Below are 25,869 nucleotides of genomic sequence, written 5' to 3'. Positions count from 1 at the left end.
GGAGAGCAGAAAAAAGAATCATTACTGGTGGCTAGGATTATCAGAGAAATACAGGGGCAAAGGACATTTTCCCCTTTTTAAATAAAGTCTTTCTGAAGGGAGGCAGGAGAAGGGGATGACAGTGGATGAGATAGTTGGATGGCCTCACTGACTTGATGGAAGTGCATTTGAGCAAGCTCTGGGAGTTGCTGATGGCCAGGGAAGCCTGGTACGTTGCAGTTCATGGGGTCGCAAAGAGTCGGTTCGGACAAGACTGAGCGACTGAACTGAACTGAAGACAGGTAGGCTTATTTGTGCTGCAGAACATGAACTCTACAGAGAGAAAACACTTGGATTACTCTATTCACTACTTCTTCATTGTTCAAGATGGGTTTATTTTGTATTATTGTTGGATGTTTTCCTCTTTTTGTTTCTCTTAAATTGATTGCACATTTGCCTAATTTAATTGCTTATGTGTTTCCTTGAAAGATTATGTCAATGAAATTTCTTTTTCTAGGAACCAAATCCTTATTTTGGGTTACGAGTTCTTGTTTTATTGTCTATAATGAATTTGGCTCATTGTATGTGGATTAAACCTACTGTAGAGAGGAGTTATTGAATATCAGGGCATTGTAGCGACAAGGCCACAAGTCTTAGGAACAGATACACTTCCCTGGCAGTTCAGTGGTTAAGGCTCCATGCTCTCAATACAGGAGGCATGGGTTTGATCCCTGGTTAGAGAACTAAGATCCCACATGCCGCACTGTACAGCCAAAAAACCAAAATGTAGAGAGACAACTGGGCTTGAGTTTGAATTCAGCCTCTACTCCTGACCTTGCTACTTGAACTTTATTCACTTATTTAGTCTCTTAGCCTCAATGTCTTTATCTGGAAAATTAGGACATATCACTTAATATTTATTTTGTAGGTTTTATATTATAGCACTGTACTATATAAGGTAACACGTATGACATCTCTGGTTCATAGAGGTGTACTATATACACTAGCAATTATTATCATTATTTTTTTCTAATGACCTCAATTTATTTCACATGTGTAAATACACAAAGAAGTCTGTAACTATAGGAACTATGCTGAGGTCCCTGGATTAAACGAGGCTTTATAAAGTTACTGCTTTCAAAAACTGTACTGGCTAGAGCACGTTGTCTTTTTTTTTTCATGTTGTTTAGATCTTAATGGTACTTCGTGGGTGGTCTGCCAGTTGAGTTTCTTGTCTATTTTTTTCAAGAAGAGTAACTATAATTCTTAAAATGGGTATTTTGCCAATTTTCACATGCCTTGTTTTCTCTTCTCAAATCAACATGTCTCCGTATTTATACAATTCAGAGTTCAAACAACATTCATTGCACTGCTGTCACTGTACATAAAGACAATCCAAACTTGTTATGCCTAAATATAAAACACAATCCAACTAAGTGAGCAGATGTGTGGCATGAGCGAAGCCTCCCCATGTTGTTCCCATTTATTGTCTGCCTTGTTTGGAGGGTGCGCCTGGTGCTGGGAGGTGGTGGATGAAGAGTCTTGCCAGTTGCACTTATTTAACAAAATGTTTTCTGCACATTATGTTCCTCTGTTCTGTTGCATTGCCCTTGGGTGACAGAAGGGTTTTTAGGAAGTTGGGTTAAATTTTTTGAGCCTTGGAAATGATTTTTTAAGTGTTCTATAGTTACAAAAATTATGTTTATTTCAGAAAATAAGATATGCGTTTTAAATTTGGGAGCCAAGATAATGAGTTTGCCAAATGCAGGATGTCCAGTAAAATTCCATCCAGCTTTCAAAATTTTTACTTTTAAAAAAATGTTCTTATTTTCTACTCCTTTTTGCACCTTTCTCATAATAGTAAAGTGTTGGTTGCTCACTGGGAGAAGGAAATGGCAACCCACTCCAGTATGCTTGCCTGGAGAATCCCAGGGACGGAGGAGCCTGGTGGGCTGCTGTCTGTGGGGTCACAAAGAGTTGGACACGACTGAAGCGACTCAGCAGCAGCAGCAGCAGGTCACTCATTAGAGTCCGACTGTGTGACTCCATGGACTGTAACCCAGCAGACTCTGGTGGCTCAGATGGTTAAGAATCTGCCTGCAGTAGAAGAGACCCGGGTTCAATCCTTGGGTTGGGAAGATCCCCTGGAGAAGGGAATGGCTACCCATGCTAGTATTGTTGCCTGGAGAACCCCATGGACAGAGGAGCCTGGTGGGCTACAGTCCATGGGGTTGCATAGTTGGACACAACTGAGCGACTCTCACTTTCACATTCATGATAATAAGAATGAGAAAATGCAAGCGCTTGTCTATGGAAGCAGACTCTGCCTCCTCCATCAGACAGCCGTCTCCATGGAAACGAAGTTCCAAAAACAAGAACTGTGTTTGTAGGACGACTCCTTAGACCCTTTCCTCTGTCAGGAAAGGGTAGATCAAACTGCCCAACAGCACTCAGCCCAAAGGATTCAGGCTGTGTTCCAGCCCCATTTCTTAAGAGTGACTACTAGTAGTTTACTCGCTAAGTCGTGTGTACTGGGCTCTTGTAGGAAACCATCAGTTGAGTCTACCTGGCTCAGGTATAAATATTTATTCATACTTAATTATAAAAAGACTAGCTGGAAATGACTGAAACTTCAGGAAGGAACAGACTACAGACTGAGCATTCCTACAGACTGGTTCTGTTAGGAAGAAACCATGCCTTCCTTTTTGATTACCAGTCGTGATGTTGCTAGGAATTATTGCCCCAAATCCCCTTTTCCCCCATCTCTCTGATTTCTCCATTGGCCTATGGTTTGTTTCTGACTCCAGGACCAAAGACGGTTTAGCCTCGATATTCGTCCATAGCCAAACGGCGCCACCCCAACAGTGAAGAGCTGAGAGCACACAAGGGATGAACTTTCCTGGCTCACCTTCTGCCTGTGGGGACCACCGGGAGGTCAGCCTCACTTAGTGTGTGTTCCCTTTCCTGTATGAATGGAGATGCCATTTAGTGCCTGCCTCAAAGGGCTGTATGTTAGGACAACAGAAAAATTACCAGCCAACTCTGCTCCAGGTGCTGGGTCTTGCTTAACCTAAAAGCCAAAAAGTCTGATGCAATGGAAGTCCTAGGGGATGATGAAATAGGCAGAAACCAAAGGGTCTTGGGTGTTTCTTTCAGGGTTCCTATTATGCACAACATTGCTCTCCCTGACATCAGTCCTCCGGCAAATGTGTGATTCTTTCTGTCTTGGGCAGGAAAAGACCCTTAAGTAGTCTCCACCTTGAACTCTGAACTCCTGCTGACAACCAACCATAACTCATCATTTGAGGAAAGATCAGAGCTGAATCTAAACACAGCTTGTTTCCCCAATGCAGAACACTTCCGGCAAAGGTTTATTGTTCCCTTTAGCGTAACTCCTTTATCGAACATTAAAAAGCAAGCAAACATAATTTCATAATTTCTAGACAAGGAGATTTTAAGCAAGAGATACTGCAGGTATTTAACATTTCCCCCAGTCTTGGTGGCATTTATCTTTTGATAATGGGGCATGCGTATCTCTCTTCGCTTTGATTAATAGCTCATGACTAGCTTCGTGTGTTGTGTGTCCTGCATGACGATATCAGAGTTTACATAAGATGTTGCTTTTATTGTTAAATGAGATTACACATTCCCAGCAGTTAGCGTGGTGCCTGGTCCCTAGCAGACTCAATAAATGTAAATAAAGATCCCTGCTCTGGCTCTTCCCACCACATCAGAGCTGCTGTTTAGATGCCAATAGCAGCGGTTTCTCAAGATTTCTATTGCTGGTCCTCCAAGTTTGGTCTGCTAGGAATGCAGGTTATTCAACCATTATTTTTTTTTATTACAGTATTACTTTTTCAATTTGCTATTCCACAAATTGCTGACTAGGCTACAAGAGCCACGATGTAAATATTTTGTGTATAACACATGCTCCAAACCACCTTGTCTGGGCTGTTGTGGAGAAAGAAGTTTAAAAACCAATTAGGTTTTGGATGAGAACAAAATTTAGCTCAAAAATAGCATACAATTCTCTCCCCTGTTTCTAAGACTCTGTTACCCATTAATTCCTTTTCTTTTTTCCCTCCTCACATGCTCTCTAGTTAAAGCCTTCCTGTTTAATCATTTCATGTTTACTTCGATGTGAGCGTATATTAATTATGTAGATCACCAGCCTCGTCACTAGGAAGGATGAACAGATATTTGATTTGGTAAAAGAACCCCAAGACAGCCTCATTTCTGGGCCTCCTTCCACCCTGGAGCAAATGCCAGTTCATAATGAGACTTTCTTTGGACACCAGACTTTCCCCTGAAAGTAATTAAAGCCTGCAGGTCTTAGCTACGAAGCTGGTTGATACAACATGATTTAGCAGAGCATTTTGAGTTTACATGATGCTATGTTTCAAATGAAGGAATGGGATTGGCTTTTAGCTTTTTACTTAGATTTGAATGTGTGTGTGTGTGTGTGTGTGTGTGTGTGTCTGGTCCTGAAAGTATGCTCACCATCTGTGTAGATGAGGACAACACTGCTGTCTCAGAGAGGCTCTCACTCCCACCTTCTGCTTGTTGAGACACAGCAATGCCTCTTCTGGCTGTTCCAGGTATTTCACTGGGAGCCTGCAGGCACCATGTGGCCAGGCCAGGCGGGGACCTCAAGATACGCTTGTTCTTGACTTGGGGACACAGTAGGAGGAGGAGAGGATGGGATGAATAGAGAGAGTCGCATTGAAACACATAAATTACCATACATAAAAGAGATAGCTGGTGGGAATTTGCTGTATGATGCAGGGAGCTCAACCTGGTGCTCTGTGACAATCTAGAGGGGTGGGATGGGGTGGGAGGTGAGAGGTAGGTTCAAGAGGGAGCGGTCATATGTATGCCTATGGCTGACTCATGTTGATGTATGGCAGAAACCAACACAACATTGTAAAGCAATCATCCTGCAATTAAAAATAATTAGAAAAAAAAAAGATATTATTGTTCTTTCCACGGGTTACTTACTAGTCTACGTGAAGACCAACTTTCTTAGAGAGAGAAAAAAGACCTGATTCTAGCTCCACCCCTGCAGCTAGAAAGACAGCTCTTAATCAGACCGGTGGCTTACTTGGAAAAGTAAATGATGAGTTAAATAGTCATACATTTAAGAAATTTTTAAAATCAGATACCCTAATCTTAGGATAAGCAAGTAAGGCGAAAGGGATTCTGAGTGCTTCTGAGTCTGGGAAGTATTGTGGGAAGAAATTCAGAAATAGCCAACAATATTGGAAGAGGAAAATAGGTGCTAATTTAAGAAATCTGTTCATGAATCATTAGATTCCAGAAACTGTGACTGGACAAAGGAAAAGAGACTTAGGATTGCTTTTATACTGACCAAGACTATGTGAAATCTAAAGGACTAGGCTACACATTACTGATTAAGCAGTTCTTTTATTATGAGGTAAATGTTAGCTTGGTAGATTCAGATTGCCTATGTACGCTTATTTACTTTTCTATGTCTGAATTTCTACATCAATCTCACGTGAAAAAAAAGTCATATGTAATTTTGAAAATTCATTTTGTTTTTCTTAAATTTTCACATGGTTACTTATAATGCTTAAGTGTAAAATGGCAATTTAGATGATAATTGATGGCATTAATTTATCTTTCTGTCCTATGAAGCCTATTCATCACCAGACTGATAAGAATTTAATATAGAATCTGTCCTTTTAAATCTACAAAATAGCTCCTAAAGTCAAATTACTTTTGTTTGTGTTTTTGTTCTTTATGGATTGTTAGAGTATTTGCATATACAATATTGGCATGTAACTCTGGAACCTTAATTAGGGAACTTTCTAAGTATATTAAAATAGAGGATTTGAGGGGTTTATTTCTGTGCAATAAAAGATGTGATCCCCCCGCACTCTAAAATGGGTAAATGATCAGTGCATTTGAACTTTCCATTGAGCTTATTGGGACAGGGTGTTTTTAAGTATTTATAGCTTAAAATGTAATGCTATAAACATTATATTACAGTTAACATCACCCTGGCAGAAATGATGGAAAGTCTTAAGTTGTAAAGTTATAGACCACTGAGCCAGTGATGTTCTTTAGCAAAGGAGAGGAACAACAGAGATCTCTCTGTGGAAATACATACCCAATGACTAATTCTCATCGAGGATACAAATTGGGATTTTTTACCCCATATTTCCTTTTTCTTTCTTTTCTTTTTCCTTACTGATTTCTAAGCAGTGAAGCCATATTATCTCTTAAAAATCACCAGGTCAATCAAAAGAAACTTCCTCTCAGTCGTTTATTTTAGTAATTTGGAGGAAAGCTTCTCTTGTTATTTTCTTTTTATACACTTCTCTTTATTTCTTGTTTTCTCTCTCTTGAAGGTCAGCTAATATCTTCCTCATATTAGTTTCCATTAATTTGAAAATGGTTCATTCATTGGGTATTTATTGAGCACCTGTTATATGCCAGGAACTGTTCTTGATCAATGCATTAGTGAGCCGACAAAGGTCTTTGCCTTTGTGATCCTCAAGCACTATAAACTTGGTCAGGGGAAGAGAGACGATAGGAAGTAATCATGGGTGAAAGTAAATGACCTGGCGTGGTGGAAGGGAACACATGTCACGGGGGATAAAAAGGAGCAGTATAAAGGGAATTACTTGTGCGAGTGTGGGTATGTGTGTGGGGGAGTGTTGGAGAGTCACTGGCAATTTTTAAACAGTCAGGGTGAATCGCACTGGGGGCAGTGATGTGTAAGCAAAGCCCTGAGGCTGAGAAGGGACGTGCATGGTTATGTTCCAGGAATAACAAAGTCAGCATGATAGGAGCGAGGGAGAGAGAGGAGATGAGTGGTCTTTCACTCTGAAGGAGACATGGAAACATTGCCCAGCTTGCAAGGATGACCAGCTGCTGGTCTGAGAATAACTAGGGGAGAGGTGGAAAAGGAAGCAGGGAGACCAGATGGTTTATAGTTTCGAGGGGAAGATGGAAGTGAACTGGACCAGAGGATTAACAGTAGAGGTGGTGAGAGGTTATAGGATCACAGATATATTTCGAATACATGAGACAACAGGATTTCCTTGTGGACAGAATGTGAGGTCTAAGTGCAAGAGAGAAATCAAGAAAACTTAGGGTTATTAAACTGTTCCTTTGACTCTTCTGAAAGCCTGAATTACCCCAGTAGGTTCTTCTCATGCTTGTGAAAAACCTTTCCACGCCTTCCATACTTCGTATGGCTATTTTCTGAAATTCTTCTATTATTTTTTTTTTAACATTCTATTAAAATGTTCGTAATAAGTATGGGAAAACAATTCCCATAAAGATGTTACACAAGGGTAATCAAGAGGAAACTGGTTTCAATTTATGAGAAGTTGGAGAGAGGTGAGCACCATGCTCTCTGACAGGTGACTGAAGAGAAGAAAAGGGGCCGATTTTGTTGGAAACTTCAGTTTTCCTGGAAACAGCTCGGTATCACTGAGCACCATCAGAAATGATCTCGGGTAGCATCAGCCCTGGGGCTTCCCCGGTGGCTCAGTGGTAAAGAATCTGCCTGCCAGTTCAGAAGACAGGAGTTTGATCCTTGGGTTGGGAAGATACCCTGGGGGAGGAAATGGCAACACACTCCAGTATTCTTGCCTGGGAAATCCTATGGACAGAGAAGCCTGGTGGGCTGCTGTTTATGGGGTCATGAAGTGACTTCGTGACTCAAGAACGGCAACAAACCATCAGCCTTAATGGACACCTGACCTCAGTCTGGACCTTCCTTTTAAGGAACCCCCAAGTTCCCCCATATAATGGAAGTCATTTCTTACGTGTATTCAGTTCCACCTAAGAGAGATTATGGGAGATTCACAATATTCTATATCTAACCATACAGTATTTCCAACAACAAAGCTATAATTATTATCAAAAGTATAGTCATTTTGCCAAACACTTGTTTTGAAAATACAAATGTGAATGATAAGTCAGGGAATAATTTTAGTAAAAAGTGAATTTTGAGTTTGCTTATGTACATTCCATCCATAAACCGAAACACGTAGAAATACACAAAACACACACGGACGCACTTCCGGCATCTCTGGGTAGCATTATCCTTGAAGGTTGTCTTTTCCTATTTTTCACATTCTTGATTTTTTTTATACATTAAAAAACAAAACAAAACAACAAATCTCACCTCATCCAACACTTGATATGAATCTAAGTGTTCAGGTTCAAGTAGCCAAGCATGTACAAAAGGAAAGTTCTAGCTATATTTAACGATCTGAAAGGGAAATTGCCAAATTCAGCTCCTTTTGGTGCCAGTAGTGACCAGTAGAGTCACTACTATTCCTTGAAGGGCCGTCATCCCCAAGACAAGAAAACGTGCCCCAGAATTTAAGGCTGCTAAAGATCGGTGAACTGCGATGTTCATGCCAACTCCCAACTGAGATCGATGAGTTACATCTGTCCACACCTGCTGCTACAACTCTCTTTTATTTCTAGTCATCTTCCTACTACTTCGAAATCATTCACAGCCTGCAATTCTTCCCAGCCCATGTCTACAGCAAACTTTCAGTCTTTTTCCAGGTAGAGTGCCATATTTATTGTAGTAGTTGTGCATTTCTTAACCATTGGACATGTTGGAAACCCTGCCTCTGTTATTGGTTTCTCTCTTTTTTGCCCCTGTGAGTCGCTGGTTAGCATTTTATAGTGTTGTCTCTAATCCTATTTTACCGACATATCATGGGTTTTTTTTTTCTTCACAATTTAGCATAATGTGATGATGTTTAGGAATTCATATATAGCATTATTGTTGACACAACAGTATGAGGCAATACCATATGTTTTGCTTGAAACACAGTGACTATTTTAGTTAAGAACTGACCTTTCAAATTGTTTGGTATGCATGGTGGAGTGGACTCTATTGCCTGGGTCAGTTGCAAGATTATAAAATGATAGTGGATTTTCATAAGTTATTTAACTATGTCGTTTAATGAAGAAACAGACGTCGAGATGCCAAATGACTTCCGTAAGGTTACACAGCAAGACCGTGACAGATCTAGGATTAGAGTCTGGGCCTGTTGATTCCTAGTTAGTGCTCTTTCTCGTTTAGCTTGGTCTAAGGCTGTGGTCCCCCCAGGCTAGTCTTTGAACCAGGAGTATCATCATCACCTTGAAAATTGTTAGTCATGCAAACTCAGTGATGTAGGCCCAGCATCCTCTAGGTGATTTGAAAGCACGCTGAAGTGAGAGGGGGGCTTCCCAGGTGGCTCATTGGTAAAGACTCTACCTGCTAATGCAGGAGACGCTGGAGATGTAGGTTCAATCCCCGGCTCGAGAAGATCCCCTGGAGGAGGAAATGGCAAATCATGCCAACATTCTTCATGGCAAATCCCCCTGACAGAGGGTACCTGGTAGGCTATACAGTCCATGGGGTCACGAAAGAATCAGACACAGCTGAGTGACTGAGCATGCACACACAGTTTGAGAACCACTGGCCTAGATTACAAACCACCAGTATTTCTGTGACCCAGGAGGCAAAAGAATAAAAAAAGGGAACCTAAAAGATTCAGCATAGTTTGAAAAGGTTAAATTATTTTTGTGATTTTCATAGAGTCCAACAGAAGCATTTAAAAAATATAGACAATTCTGAGATCTTAGTTTTACTTATTGATACAAGTATATATAGCACAAAACAAAAAATGTCACAATTCTAGATAATAACCTCCCTTTAGATAGTATTCAGAGGATTGTTGTTGTTTAGTTGCTAAATCTTGTCTGACTTTTTGTGACCCTATGAACTGCAGCCTGCTAGGCTCCTCTGTTCATGGGATTTTCCAGGCAAGAATACTGGAGTGGGTTGCCATTTCCTTCTCCCGGGGATCATCTAGACCCAGGGGTCAAAACTGTATCTCCTGCGTTGGCAGGCAGATTCTTTACCACCGAGCCACCAGGGAAGCCATCGTTCAGAGGCTAGCAAAGTGAATTTCCCCCCAGACAGCTTGTTAACAGTAAGCCGTCAAAAACCCCACATACAGATGTGAAAATCTATATATTGGAAAATCTATTTGTATGTATGTATCCAAAATCACTGCAGATGGTGACTGCAGCCATGAAATTAAAGGACGCTTACTCCTTGGAAGAAAAGCTATGATCAACCTAGATAGCATATTCGAAAGCAGGGACATTACTTTGCCGACTAAGGTCCGTCTAGTCAAGGCTATGGTTTTTCCTGTGGTCATGTATGGATATGACAGTTGGACTGTGAAGAAAGCTGAGCACCGAAGAATTGATGCTTTTAAACTGTGGTGTTGGAGAAGACTCTTGAGAGTCCCTTGGACTGCAAGAAGATCCAACCAGTCCATTCTGAAGGAGATCAGCCCTGGGATTTCTTTAGAAGAAATGATGCTAAAGCCGAAACTCCAGTACTTTGGCCACCTCATGCGAAGAGCTGACTCATTGGAAAAGACTCTGATTCTGGGAGGGATTGTGGGCAGGAGGAGAAGGGGACGACAGAGGATGAGATGGCTGGATGGCATCACGGACTCGATGGACATGAATCTGCGTGAACTCCGGGAGTTGGTGATGGACAGGGAGGCCTGGCGTGCTGCGATTCATGGGGTCACAAAGAGTCGGACACGACTGAGCGACTGAACTGAACTGACAGTTGACATATTGGTAATAACAAAGTAGCAGCCAAAGAAATAGTTTAGTCAGATTGAATATTTTGTAATTTACTGAGAACTAGAAAGACAGAGTTCAAGAAGTTATGAATTGCCTTTCCTGTTTTCCTAATTGACCACTGGAATGTGAAACTATGTGAAAGCCCAGGAAAATGGAGACATTTTCTTAAATTCTCTATGATGCATGGAATTTTCAGCACTAGTTTTAGTTTAGCAGTTTGAGTGTTTGGGGCCCATGTAGAACTTTAGCTGGGGAACTTAGACACATGAATATTAGTCAAAGTTCACTTCAGAAGCAATGTAAGAGGTTTTCACTCTCCCTTAGTTAAAACACACATCTTTCAGTCATAATACATGTTTCATTTGCTTTTTTGCACTTACCCCACTTGGGATAACTCTAGGCTTTAGTGTCTATTGAAGGCTCAAAGTGACAGGTGAGCAACTCAGCGGAGGTCAGCTAAGGCTGTGGTCCGTGTAGCAAAGGCACACGGGCCACTGAAACCTGGATCCCGGCTTCTTAGGTGGCCTGTCACCTAACCTCTCAGGATTTTCAAGGTCCTCATCTGTAAAGTGGGGATAATGCAGCCCCTCTTAGGGCTTGTAGTGAGGACAAAGTGATATCATCTATGTAAAGCCTCAGTCCCTGATCAATTACCATGTTGTTAACACTTACATGTCCGATGAGTTTGAAATTTTTTTTCCACTTCAGTCTAATTTTTTGAGGGCTCTCAGGTTATGGTCAATTTCTCAGTGGTGGTGGTGTCATCTTTATCTCACTGCTGTGCCTTTCCTTCTGAAGTTGCTACCCAGGCTGTAGTTCCCTTAGGGCCAGGAATCGTCGTCACCCACTGCACTTGGAGCTTTCATATACTAGGTTCCCCACAAATATGTGTGGGATGATTGAGAGAATACACAAGTGAGTGCGGGCCTTGGAAATGAATACAGAGTATCCCAGCAATTAACCTGCTGATGGAGAACATTCCTGCCTAGAGGAACAGTTTAGGTAGCAGGCCCCCTGAAGAAGTAATAATGTTTGTTTCTTTAGGCAACAAAATTTATCCTTTCATGACACTAATTTCCCTTTACTTGTGAATCAACCAACATTTTGCCACCGAATACCTGAGGAAGAAGCAAACCCACACTGATGTGCCTATTGATACGTTATGCCTGCATCTGGATGAATATGAGGGAAAAGGAGGATAGAAATGTGACCGTATAAACAAATAGCCCCTGTTGCTTTCTTGTGAACCCTTATGTGACACTAGTCCGGAAATCCATGCCAGTGGCAGTTGAAATATACTATGAATTACTAGCAGTGATGTTTCTGGAATTGCACGTGTGGCCTGATTTATACCCCGATGTTCTCAATCAGATTCTAGGGATCAATTGATCACTATCAATAGCAAAGGACAGGTATGTTTTCTCAAGTCTTGCTAAAGGCAATCGTTTCCTCCCTATTGGTACTACCTTGTAAATGCAGTTTGGAATTTTTCTTCTATCCGATGCTAGGAACACTGGAAGCGGAATTCTTGCTAGGATAAAGCAGGCTGGGGCTTGTCCTCCCTGATCCCCAGACTTTAATCACAGCCCAGGTCGCCAGTGTCATGCTTTATGGGCTCTGTTAGCAAAGTTCTTTTCAAGGACAAAAGTGGCAAGGCTGGACGGTGGGAGGAACACCTGGGCTGCCCTGAACAGGCAGTGAAGGGACCTTCACTCCTCTGGGTAGGACATATTTTAATGCTCTTTATTTTTTTTCTATTTTTTGAAGGGTTTTTTTTTTTTTTTTTTTTTTTTTTGACGTGGACCATTTTTAAAGTCTTCCTTGAATTTGTTACAACACTGCTGCTGTGTTATGCTTTGGTTTATGACCGTGATATAGAACCCACACCGTCTGCATCAGAAGACAAAGTCTTAACCTCTGGACTGCCAGGGAAGTTTCTCAGTGCTGTGTTCAGATTAGCTGGTGAATATAATAGGATCTTTCTATGAGCTTTTGTTCAATATATATAGATAGCTATAGATATAGATCTCAGATATATATATATATATTCTTATATTTCTCTTGCGCTTTTATTGTAAGGCTAGTAAAAGACTCATAAAAGTGTGTAGGATGGTAAGGGTCCGCAGGTAAGAGATGACGATGAATTTCTTAAAGAGGAAATAGCTGAGTCAGCATTGGTTGATGAAGTAGGATCAAAAGAGTTGTAACCTGGAGGAAGTGACCGCGGGAGAGGGAGCCAGGAGACCCAGCAAAACGCCAGAGAGTGGTCCAGGAGAAGAGAGTCCAACCGCAAACACAAGGTCCCTTCGCTGTTGTTTAGTCACTCAGCCGTGTCCGCCTCTTTTGTGACCCCATGGACTGTAGCCCGCCAGGCTCCTCTGTCCATGGGATTTCCCAGGCAAGAATACCGGAGCGGGTTGCCATTTCCTTCTGCAGGGGATCTTCCCAACTTAGGGACTGGACCCGTGTCTCCTGCATTGCAGGTGTTCTTTTTACCATCTGAGCCACCAGGGAAGGCTATTTGCCATCAGGCCATTATTTTCTCAGATAATTTTCTTCCCCCCCCTTTTTTTTTCTTCATCTCTTCCTAGGAGTCTCATTTTTGTCTGCGTTTTTCCTTTCTCTTCTTCAAACTGGATAATTTCTATTGATCTATCTTTAATATTCTTGATTTCTTCTCTACCATCTCATTTCATGAACTCTTGAACCCATCTGGTGAATTTTTCACTGTAGTCCTTATATCTTTCGATTCTGAAATTTCCATTTGACTGTTTTTATAGTTTCCTTTTTTAGAGATTTCTTATATTTGAGTCTATTAATATATTTTCCTTACATTTTAAACCACAGATTCTTAGAATTCTTTGAACATTTAATAAAACCTGCTTTGAAGTCTTTGTCTACTAAATACAACCTCCTTACCCACTCAGAGTTAATTTTTGTTGACAGCTTATTTTCCTGAATATAGGTCACACTTTTCTATTTCTTCACTGTCCTATAAATTTTTGTTGAAAACCTGCATCTTAGATAATATGGTGTAGCAAATGTGATTTTGAGCTTTTGCCTTGAGGACCATTGTTGTGGCTGTTTTATTTTGTTGTTTGGCTTATATTTCATTTGTTTTGTTTTTAGTAACTTGCTTGAACTTAAGCGATCGAGTCTGTTTTCCCTGTGATGTGTGCCTGCTGCTGTCTCTCTGAATTTTTTCAAACTTTAACAAACACTTTTAGGTTCATTTTATGGAGGCTCCTGTGCATCTGCAGAGCACAGTGATGAACCAAGGACTGTTCACAGACACCTTGCGTCTGTAAGATTTCTCTCCTCTCCTGCTGGATCTGTGTGTGGGGCTGGGAACATGTTTAAAATTCAGCTCTTCTTTCTGCCAGGTCCTCCTGGGTCTTTTGTGTAGATCTGCACAGCATCCAGGTCACCCGGGGATGTGCACACAGCTTGGATAATCTCGCGTCTTCCCTGCCCACGTGCACAGACCCCTGATCAGCACGGACCCATGGAGCACCCATTTATTAATAGCCTTTCTTTGGTCTCTCATTTCCAGGACCTCCTGATCTAATTTCTGATTAGTCGAGTGATCTACTGTATTCCAAGTGGGACTGCAACTCAGCATAATAGAGCCACGGGCTGTCAATGCTTGTTTTCTACGGATTTTGATACTTTTCACAATACAACTGGGTATGAGTTTTCCGTCCTGGTCACCAAAATTCCATGCCAGAGCAGTGGAACCGCTGGTTTTTACTGCCAGTGCTTCCTTGGAAGCACTACTCCACCGGCCCAGCTGATGTTAGGGGTCACTGCAGAGACTGGAGCAACCTTGGGTCAAGGAGGTACCCACAGTACTTACACTAATTTCTGCAGTTTCCCATGAATGCCTATTTCTCTGTTGGTTATTAGCCTCCGGCCTCTTTCCAGAGACTGAACTGGTTGTTTTGGATTTTTCTCCCTTCCAGGTTTACCTTCTTTCTTGGGGGCTAGGGTTTGACAATCTCTTCTTTCTGTCATGCCCACATTCCCTACCATCATTTTTAAAAGGTATTTTCCTTGGCTATAGAATTTTAAACTTTAGTGTTGTTCTTTTTTGCCCTTTAAAGATGTCTGCCCACGCTCTTCTGGCTTACAGAGTTTTGATGAGAAGTCTGCTATAATTTTCAACTTTGCTCTTCTATGTGTGATATGCCTCTTTCCTCTGGTTACCTTCATGATTTCTTTTTGCTGTTGGTTTTCAGTGGTTTGAGCCTAATGTGTATATGTGTATGTTTTATCCTGCTTGCTGTTTTCTGAGCTTCTTCAGCCTCTGCTTCGGTGCCTGTCATTGACCTGAGAGAATTTCCAGTCATTATTCCTTTGATCGTTCTTCTGCCTATGTGCTCTGTCTTCCTTTCCTATATTCAGAAGTACAGGTATGTTGGTCCATTCGGAATTTTTCTATTATTCTTGGATACTCTGCTCTCTCTTTTTTTTTTTTTTTTTTGCTTTCTCTTTACCCTTCTGTTTTTATTTGCATAATCTCTGTTGGTGATGGACTGAGTTCAACTGATTTTATTCTCAGTTGTACTTAGACTACTAATGAGCTTGTTGATGATATTCTGCATTTTCCTTACCATATTGTTCGTTTCTACATTTCTATCTGATTCTTTATTATTCTATCCCTTTGTTGAAATTCCTCATATATTCATTATGTTACCCACTCTTTATATGGGAGCTATTAACACATTAATTACATGTTTTCTTCCAGCTTTATGGAGCTATAATTGACATATAACACCATGTAAGTTTAAGGTGTGCAACATGATGATCTGATACATAGATATCGCAAAGTGATAATGACACTAAGGTTAGTTAATGCGTCTATCACTTTGTATACTTATTTTTTTTTTGAAATGAAATCTTTCAAGATCTACTCACTTAACTTTCAAGTAAAAAATGCAGCACTACAAATTACAGTTATCATGCTTAAATTAGATCCCATAACTTATTTATTTTAGAACTAGAAGTTCACCTTCACTCATTTCCCCCCACATCCTACCTTGGCAATGACAGATGTACTTTCTGCTTCTCTGTGTGTGTGTTTCTTTAAGATTCCACATATAAGTGAGATCACACAGTATTTGTCTAAATTTGCTTCTTCATTACAACTGGGTAATATTCCATTGCATATACGCCACATTTTCTTTGCATTCCTCTCCTGATGAGCATTAGACTGTTTATATGTCTTGTGCTGTGCTTAGTCGCTCACTTGTGTCTGACTGTTTGTGACCCCATGGACTGTAGCCCACCAGGGCTGTCCATGGGATCCTCCAGGCACAAATACTGGAGTGGCTTGCCATGCCCTCCTCCAGGGGATCTTCCCAACCCAGGGATCGAACCCAGGTCTCTCACATTGCAGGCGGATTCTTTACCAGCTGAGCCACCAGGGAAGCTACTGTAAACAAAGCTGTGGTGAACGTGGGGTTGCAGATGTTTATTTGACACAGTGATTATACCCAGATGGGGGATGGCTGGACCATATGGTAGTTCTGTTTGGTTTTTGAGACCCTTCCCTACCGTTTCTCATAGTGGTTGTACCAATTTACATTCCGACCGACAGTGCGCAGGATTTCCCCTTTCCCCCATGACCTCTCCAGGGCATGTTATCCTGGTCTTTTTGGTAACAGCCAATCCAACAGGTGTGAGGTGATACCTCATTGTGGTTTTGATGTACCTGAGGATTGGAGATTTTGAAAAATGTCTATTCAGGTCCTTTCCCCATATTTTGATCTGATTCTTTTAACTCCTGAGTTATATGGGTTTCTTATATGATTCGGCTATTAATCCTTATCAGGTACATGACTGCCACGCCAGCCAGTGGTCATTGGCTGAGCTATCTGTCAGGAGTGGTTGCTCATCTGGTTTTCTGGTCAGTGGGGTCTCCTGCTGTACCCACAGTTGGGCTGGCTTGGACAGCATGCTTTACAGTCAGACACAGTCACTGTCTGTAAAAGCAAGTTGAGTCATGGACTATGCTCTGTGACTCCCTGCCTGGGCAAAGCGCCCATCTGTGTCTCATAGTCAAGCAGGGCTACTGCTGATCTCCACTTCCGAGTAGGATTGTATGCTGTGCTCTGCAGCTGAGCATCACTGTAGACTGGGGTGGAGGCTGCTCAGGGTCACCATTCTGGCACAATAACTGGGCAAGGCTGCTGATTTGAGTCCAGACCCAGGACAGGCTATGGGATGTGCCCTGTGCCCACTGGGCATTGTGGCCAGGCTTCCTGATGGGAGAATGGCCCCGATGGGGCAGGGCTGGAGGTGATGTGGGCAGTTGGGCAGGACTTCGAGTCTCTACCCTTGCCTGGGGGCATAGGATGGGCTCCGTGGACAGTACAGCTGTTCGGTTGGAGATTCGAAACAGACAGAACTGCCCACTGAGCGTCCTGCCCACATGCTCCATATTCTCACACTGCTGCTGCTAAGTTACTTCAGTCATGTCCGACTCTGTGCTACCCCATAGATGGCAGCCCTATACTAGGTCACTTTCAAATTTGACTAATGACTTCAGAAACTCATAAACAATTTTTAGCTGAAGTCCCCCTATGGCTTCTAAGGGGTTTCAGGTCGATTCCAGCAAGCAAGTGCTTGCAGCCTGTTACTCCTTAGACCCACTGCTCTTTCCTTTGCTTTTGGGTTAGTTGGTTATTCTGTGACTTCAGCTCCTGGGTGGCTTTCAGAAAAGTTGTAAATTTGCAGACATTCATAATTCTTTTTTTTCTTGCTTTGTGTTTGGGACTAACAGCCTGCCAGGTTTCCATACCCTAAGTGGAAGCTGGACGTTTGACATATATAATTTTTAAACTTTCTCAACTCTTTGTAGGGAAATTGGAGACTTTTAGAGGTTAAGCAACTTCCCTATGTGCAAGAGCCTGAAAAAATTTACTGGGGTATACTTGCTTTACAATGCTGTGTTAGTTTCTGCTGTACAACATGTGAACCAGCCGTAAGTATACATATATACTCTTCCCTTTGGACTTCCCTTCCACGTCCCCCCTACCCCCCGTAGCCCCATCCCACCTCTCTAGGTCACCACCGAGCACTGAGCTGAGCTCTTTGTGTCATATAACAGCTTTTCACTATCTATCTATTTAGTATGTGGTAGCAATGGCACCCTGCTCCAGTACTCTTGCCTGGAAAATCCCATGGATGGAGGAGCCTGGTAGGCTGTAGTTCATGGGGTCGCGAAGAGTCGGACAGGACTGAGTGACTTCACTTTGACTTTTCACTTTCATGCATTGGAGAAGGAAATGGCAACCCACTCCAGTGTTCTTGCCTGGAGAATCCCAGGGACGGGGGAGCCTGGTGGGCTGCCGTCTATGTGGTAGCACAGAGTTGGACACGACTGAAGCAACTTAGCAGCAGCAGCAGTATATTTATGTCAATCCCAATCTCCCAGCTCATCTCCCAACATGCATCCATTGTCTATGTCCGTATCTCTATTCCTGCCCTGCAAATGGGTTCATCTGTACCATTTTTCTAGATTCCACATACATGCGTAAATATATGATATTTGACCAGTGTCTTTCTCGTTGTTAACACAAGTTGATTCCACAGTGTTATTCTGACTTTTATTTAAGTGATAGTGTGTTATGTTTTTAGGGCTTCCCAGGTGGCTCAGTGGTAAAGAATCTACCTGTCAATGCAGGAGACAGAGTTTGAGGCCTGGGTCGGGAAGATCCCCTGGAGGAGGAAATGGCAACCCACTCCAGTATTCTTGCCTGGAGAATCCCATGGACAGAGGAGCTTGGCGGGCTCTAGTCCATGGGGCTGCAAAGAGCCGGAGAAGACTGAGCTACTGCACGTGTGAGGTTTAAGTAGTGACTTTCCAAGGTAAATTTCATAGTCCCCTTTTATTTATTCTCTAATACAGATTTAGATTGTACTACAAAAAGCGATTGCACAGAATGAGAGAGGAGACTTGGTAGGCCCGTTTGTTATTGGAAGTATCTTCCCACTTGTGTGTCTCACGGAAACGTCAAATTCAGATCCCTACAGAGGCCAGACCAGAAATAGAACTGAGTGAAGAACTCTGGGTCTGTGATCATCGTCATTTTCCTCGACACTTGTGGCTCTAGTTTTGAAAGTGGCAGGGCTACAGAGAAATGTTTCTTTATAAGAAAAACAGCAGTCCTAGCAGAATGATATGTGGGTACTCTGCCTCTCTCTCTGCCTGAGGACTGGCGGAATTTATTTGGCCTGCACATTTATTTAATTTTTTTAAGTTGAGGCATGTTGCGGCAGTTCCTGAGCACTGCCTGTTGTTTTAAAGTCATCCATTGAAGTATCTGTTTGCTCTTGAGATCGTTGCGTGCATCCGTGTGTGTGCTCAGTTGCTCGGATGCATCGACTCTTTGCAACCCCGTCGGCTGCAGCCTGCCTGGCTCTTCTGTGCATGGAATTTTCCAGTCAAGGATGTTGGAGTGGATTGCCATTTCCTTCTTCAGGGGATCTTCCTGACCCAGAGATCAAACCCGTGTCTCCTGGGTCTCCTGCATTGGCAGGTGGATTCTTTACCACCGTGCTGCCTGGGAAGTCCTGAGATCATTCAACGTCAAGTGTCTGCCAAGCACCCACTCCTTCCAGTCTCTGTTCTGGGCTCTAAATATGCAGCAATGAAGTCAGCAAGCCTTGCCTTTATGGAGCTTACATTTTGGTTTGTGGTCTGCAACAGGGAGAGCAGGGACCCTGGGCACTAGCAACACTGCCTAAAGAACATGCTGCCACCACACCCCACCGATGTTGTCAATTTTTAAAAATTTTCCAAGAGAAGCCAGAAGTCGGATTTTTGACGGCAATTTTTTTATTTTTCAATATTGGCTCAATCTGTTTAAAATCACTGTGGAGGTCAAACAAAGCATGTTTGCAGACAGAATCTGGCTTGCGACCTGTGTCTAACACCATCTTTGCCCTTGCTGGTCTGCTTGAGAAGAAAAATGCAATGGAATGACAGCTGTAGCCATGCTAATTCCCTTCTCTGGAAGCAATGAACCCGTATTCAGAGATTTGGCAATGCCAGGATTTAATTTGCAATAAATACAAGGTCAACAATTTCAGTGAAAGCCATTTTAAGATCAGTCTGAAAGCAAACCAAAAAAAAAAGTGACTGTACAAATTAGCTTTTTAGTGATTATTAACCTGGGCTCCACGGGATATGGTCAATGGGATACTTGCAAGAAGGTTATATTGCAATTACCGACCTGCTTACAAGTTTGAGACTGGCTTTTAAAATGTGATTCCTGTTGTGCATGCTCAGCCTCTCAGTCCGACTCTTTGTGACTCCGTGGACTGTAGCCCACCAGGCTCCTCTGTCCATGGGATTTCCCAGGCAAGAATACTGAAACGGGTTGCTAGTTCCTTCAGAGGATCATCCTGACCCCCAGGGATCGAACTAGCATCTCCTGAATTGGCAGGCAGATTCTTTACCACTGTGGCACCTGGCAAGCCCTATTGCAGGCTGCTTGAATTTCAGCAAACATGCCACACTGTGGTCCAAATTTGTAGACTTAGTGAAAACTTTGCACATCAGTTCATTAAGTCAGGAGTTCCTGAAAGGCCAAACACAAGCTTTGGGGTAAATTGATAGTGTTTATAACAGTTGTTTTCCCTTTTGTTTTTTTAATGAAAGGAAAGCCACTTTGGACTTTCTTGACAATATAGGTCATAGAGGTAGTTTGGCAAAAATATCTGTTCTTGGATTGTCTTCATCTTTGGTGAGTCACACAAGCGATAGGTTTTTACGAGGGTGTGGTGACTGTTCGTCAATCAGTAACTTATTAAAATTACTGCTTGCTGATGGATTCTGCTCACTGTTCTGTGAATGTCTCACTCTCATTTTCATCACCCCTCTGTGCTCATAGCTCTTTCCATTCACCTTTTCCGGCTTGTTTCCGAATTCTGCCCACTCCTCAGAATCCACTCTGCTGCCTCCAGCTCACCGATTTGGCCTCTGAAACTGGTCTCTCGCCTATTTTTTTTCATCTATTTGTCACAGATTTTAGCAATTGGGTCATTTTTATAGCTTTTAAACACTGCTTTCCCACTTTGGAAGTCTTCAAATTAAATTCCCAGGAATTGCAAATGGGAACACACATTCAGGTATCAATGTTTAGGCCAGAACCAATATGTTGCCCATGTCTTTTTTATGCCCGACAGCCAGGGAACATGCTCTCTGATTTTCTCCAGTTCAAGGTGGCTCTATTATTCTTTATCAACTCTGTTCAGAGGGCTGTATCTCAATCATAAGGCACCTGACCACAAACTCCCAAATCCCAGCTCATCAGAATCTGGAGACTGACATTCCTTGTTGCAAATGGTGCTTGATCGAAGCTCCTGGAGATACCAAGGCCAGAGGGACCTTCTGCCATACCCTTTAGTCAAGAGACCCAGAAATACTGGATTCTACTTCTCCTTTAGTGGTACCTGCTTTAAAATGATACACCACTTGGTTCTATCAAACTGCTCTCTAGATTCAAGGACATGCTTTCTATGAGAGAATGAAGGAATTCTGATCTTATTCCATAACTGTACTCAGGCTTACTGCACGTATATTGCACTCTGAATATGGTGTAGAAAGATATTTAGAACGCAGCCTTCTATGAAGAGAGAGAAGCGGTCTGCCTTATCTGCAAGTCCCCTGAGCACACGAATGACGTGAAGAGAGCCAGCCTGTGCTTTTTGGCTTGCATATGTTAGATTCTAGGTCTCCACATAAATTTACGAAGAGCATAAATCGAGAAACTTTACGAATTACAAACATTTTAAAGACAGATATTAACTATGTATTAGTGTTAGTCACTCAGTCGTGTCCGACTCTTGCGACCCCATGGACTGTAGCTCACCAGGCTCAGTCCTTGGGATTCTCCAGGCAAGAATGCTGGAGAAGGGTCCCATGCCCTTCTCCGGGGGAATTTTCCCGACCCAGGGATTGAACTTGAGTCTCCCACATTGCAGGCAGTTTCTTCACCAGCGGAGCCACCAGGGAAGGTCAGCTATGTATTAGGTTAATACCAAATTCAAGGAAACAAAAGAAAACAGATTTCCACTCCACGTTTGTTCTCAGAAGTAGTTGTTTCTGAATTCCTCTTCAGTCACTGTGATGTGGGAAAAAACAAGCAAATTGAATTTCGATTTCTGTTACTTGGCTAAAATTTCCTCATTTTAATGTCAGTTTTTTCTTTTAGATAATTTTACATTTTTCCCCTTATTTTAGAGGTAATCAACTTGAATCTTTCATGTTTCGCTTACATAAAAGAGTTTTAAAATTACCACTAAAAGAACTAAAATCTTTCCTTTTGCCACGTTGATTGCCATGAAAGAGCTCACTTGCCTTTTGTGAACTGACTTTTTAAAACTATGATTGAGAGCTCTGAATAAAAAAAAGTCACATGTATCATTCATACATGATATACTTTGTTTTACTGCCAAATACTGATAACCATTTCAAGAGGGCAAATTCCAAGTTTAAAAAGCTCCTTTGGTAACTATTTATAGTAATCTAATAAATGCTAGGACAATCCCTCATTTTTGAAATTTCCCACTTATTATAATCATCTGGCTAATCAGATGGTATTCTAGTGCAGTATTTTTATCAATTGAAATAATATCACATGGAATAGCTTATAGATTGAGCTGGATAATTAACTGCATGACTCTAAGGATTTTTTATGAGTGCTATAAACACATTTCCTTTCAAGAAGTGTGTGTAATCCATATTGTTTTTGGATGATGTTCTCAGAATTTAATCTGCTTGCTACCTAAGTATATGTATTTATCATTAACTTTATCAGCTATGGGGGTTCCCAGGAGGCTCAGTGGTAAAGAATCTGCCTGACAATGCAGGAGACTTGGGTTTGACCTCTGGGTCAAGAAGATCCCCTGGAGAAGGAAATGGCAACCCACACCAGTATTTTTGCCTGGGAAATCCCAAGGACAGGGAAGCCTGATAGGGTACAGTCCATGGGGTCACAAAAGTGTTGGATATGACTTCATGACTAAACAACATTCTCAGATATTATCTACGTTCAACAGTTGAATAGCTAGATCTTAATATTTTTTAAAAAGATAAAAATAAAATCTACTGAAAGCATGTGAAAGCAAGTTTTCGTCATAAACTTCAGTGCAACCTGAATTTTTTTTTTTTTTTTAGGCATAAAAGAAGGAAGTTTAGGCTGTCTACTTGAAGCCTGATTTTTTCCTAGAGATTACTTGTGTAAAACATCTTGTGAATATTTGCCAGCTCTCAGTTTGTTAGAAGTCTAGCTAAACAGACAAGAACAACAATAAAAACAAGTTGCCATCTTAATAGCATGGGGGATGATACTAGTATTTTGTAATAACCTAGATGGGAAAAGAATATGTATATGTGTAATCGAGTCACTGTACTGACACTGGAAACTAACATGACATGGTAAATCAGCTGTGTGTGTGTGTGTGTGTGTGTGTGTGTGTGTTGTGTTAGACGCTCAATCGTGTCTCTTTTCGACCCCATGGACTGTAGCCCATCAGGCTCTTCCGTCCATCAAATATACTTCAATAAAATAAAAAATTGAAAAAACCAAAACACCAAATCAAATGCTATTGACTATAAACAGAGATTTGCGGGGACCATTAAGAAGCCTCATAGCTCTATCTCTCCAACACCAAATTGCTTAATATGTCTTAAGATGGGGCCAATCTATTCTAGCCTTCAAACACTGCTTTTCTTTTTCAGAGAACTTGATTTAAATCTGTGCATTGCCAAGGGCAAGAAGCAGAGAACATGGATCGAGAGGTAAGATTGATGTAACAGGAGCCTCTTTTTGATTTTTATTTTTCCTTTAAAAGCAGCCTTTTAAGCTTTATTTTTCATAATATTATCCATGGAGAGAAAGTATAGAAGTGAATGGGAATGCGGTCTCCATTGCAGCACTCACGAGTAAAAAGGATGATTCACGAGTGGAGCAGACAATGTAACCGCAAAAGAGAGTCTCTAGAAGGGAAACAAAAGTGCCTTCAGAATTTCCAAGGCTTCCCACCATCCGTAGTAGGGCTTCACTGTGCCTGTCCACTGTTTCTATTTTTGATGAGATTTATAAACACAGCATCACATATTTTCATGTGGCTTATCGCCCAGGGGCAGAATTAGATTGACTGCACTGAAGCTATGAGGCTTGTGAGTTTTGGGCAAGGGCTGGAGTGAAATAAGTAGTGTAATTGTTTTTGTGGAGTGACCGTGGGACCCCCTCTGTTCTGAATTACACATGGCTCAACCCTTTGACCTAACCAGACTCGGCAGTGGCTGGCGGGGCTCCTGAAGCTGTGTGGAAAGGGCCCATCACTGACAAGCTCAGGAAGGTTCTCTGTCAGGGAGATGCAGGCCAATGATTGTGCTAAACTAGAGTAATTACCAGCGAGACCACATTTGTGACCACCTCAACTTCACTGAACCCACCACGATTATTTCAACAGAACTGCCAATGCAAGAAATTTGTGGAATCCAATTGAAGCATGGGCCCTTTGATTAACAGAAGGCACATAAATATATAAATGTAATTTACTAAAGTTTGGATCATCTTCAAGGAGATTTTGCCTAATTATTGAAAAATGATTATTATAATGATCTAGAAAAAAATACATAAGGTTTGGGAAAGTGCTATAAGCCATAATAAAAAGTTCTTTCATTGCAATGAGTTTGATTTAAATTCTTAAAAAAATAGATGCCAGTCCTCTGATATAATTCCTCAAAGGAATCAAAGCTAAGCGGGATGAAGGGAGCTTCTGGAAAAAGCTTGAAAGAATCATATGTGCAGATATTTTTTCATTTGCTGAAAACTGAGTCTGTGATTCACATGATAATGAGTCAGATCAACATATCTATATAAGATTTGGAGGGCAGTCACTCGAGGTTTTATTTTTGATTCAGTTTTTAAATTTCCAAAGGTAATAGAAGTAGAGAACTTTGGTTTACTTTCAAGCGCTTGACAGTTTTTCCAAAACTAGTCCCATTTCTAAAATTTGTCTAAAATGCTTTTATCTACTTTTTTTTTTCATGGCCAGTTTTACAAAGTAAAGTTCTCTTTAGGTGTTTAGGGGCTTCCTAGTGGTTCAAATGGTAAAGAATATGCCTGCAGTGCAGGAGACTCAGGTTCAGTTCCTGAGTTGGGAAGGTCCTCTGGAGAAGGGAATGGCTCCCACTCTAGCACTCTTACCTGGAAAATCCTATGGAGAGAGGAGCCTGGTGGGCTATAGTCTGTGGGGTTGCAAAGAGTTGGACAGGACTGAGCAACTTTAACATTTTCACTTTTTGTAGATGTTTTGGGCTTGCAACAACTTAGAAATCATTTAGCATTTAAATTTTTTCTTTCTCATCAGAGGCAACTCAGGCCGAATATTAATTCAATTCTTAGTTACCTGACATTTAATTTTAAAAAAAGAATATGCAACTTTACATTTTTGGAATGTTATTCATCTACTCTAGGAACCCTAAAAGATCAGAAAAGGGAAGTCATTATCAGATCATTTACAGAAGAGAAAAAACCACTATCATATCCTATAAGGCCCCCAATGAAATTGCACTCAGCCCTACACAGTCTTATTCTCATTAGCAGTGAAGGGTGTGCTCACCACGCAATCTAACATGGAGTGCTTAGAGCAGACAGGTGCAAATTGCAAGCTGTTTCACTTTGGCTGTTATCCCTTAAATACACAAAGTAATAGACTGGGAGAACAAAAAGAGTTCCTGCTCAAGCTGAATAAATGAAAGCCTTAACAGGGACACACCAGCTGTCTAGGAGAGTTCAATGTCGCGAATACTAAATATTAGCTTTATGCCACTTGCCAAGGAAGAGGGCTCCAATCACACCCCTGCCTTTTATTATTGAGAGGAAGTGGCTTCCAAACCGAACTTCCCCTTAGTGTAAAGGCAACAGGGTGGCCGAAGTGGGTGAAAACAGAAGCCAAAAGATCGGCTCCTGTTTACCATCACTGCACTCCACCCAGCAATCCAGGCATGAGTGGGTTCCTATAAGGTGGGCCAGACAGAATTTCTACCCGTGTCTTTTTTTTTGGGTGGGGTGGGGTGGGGAGGGGGCTGATCCAAGCAAAGCTCCAGAGCACTGAAGCAACAAAAACAATCACCACCACCCGCTTCTCCGCAACACAATGACTGTGAGGAGCTAGTCTGCTGAACAGCGACGGTTTCACCTTAGGAACACCTCCGCT

The 25,869-nt window shown here is 41.7% G+C and overlaps 1 protein-coding gene across 1 annotated transcript in view; it reads left to right on the top strand.

Moving 5' to 3' along the window:
- LOC102189642 overlaps nt 4,137-25,869 on the top strand; it is a 247,782-nt gene continuing 226,049 nt past the window's right edge. The window contains 3 exon segments of the mRNA XM_018038501.1: nt 4,137-4,291; nt 4,693-4,695; nt 23,383-23,440. Of these exon segments, the coding sequence (XP_017893990.1) occupies nt 4,137-4,291; nt 4,693-4,695; nt 23,383-23,440 (216 nt within the window).

This window comes from Capra hircus, chromosome 23 (assembly GCF_001704415.2).
Source record: "Capra hircus breed San Clemente chromosome 23, ASM170441v1, whole genome shotgun sequence".
In the NCBI taxonomy this organism is placed as follows: Eukaryota; Metazoa; Chordata; class Mammalia; order Artiodactyla; family Bovidae; genus Capra; species Capra hircus.
This window is presented reverse-complemented; position numbering and strand designations above follow the sequence as displayed.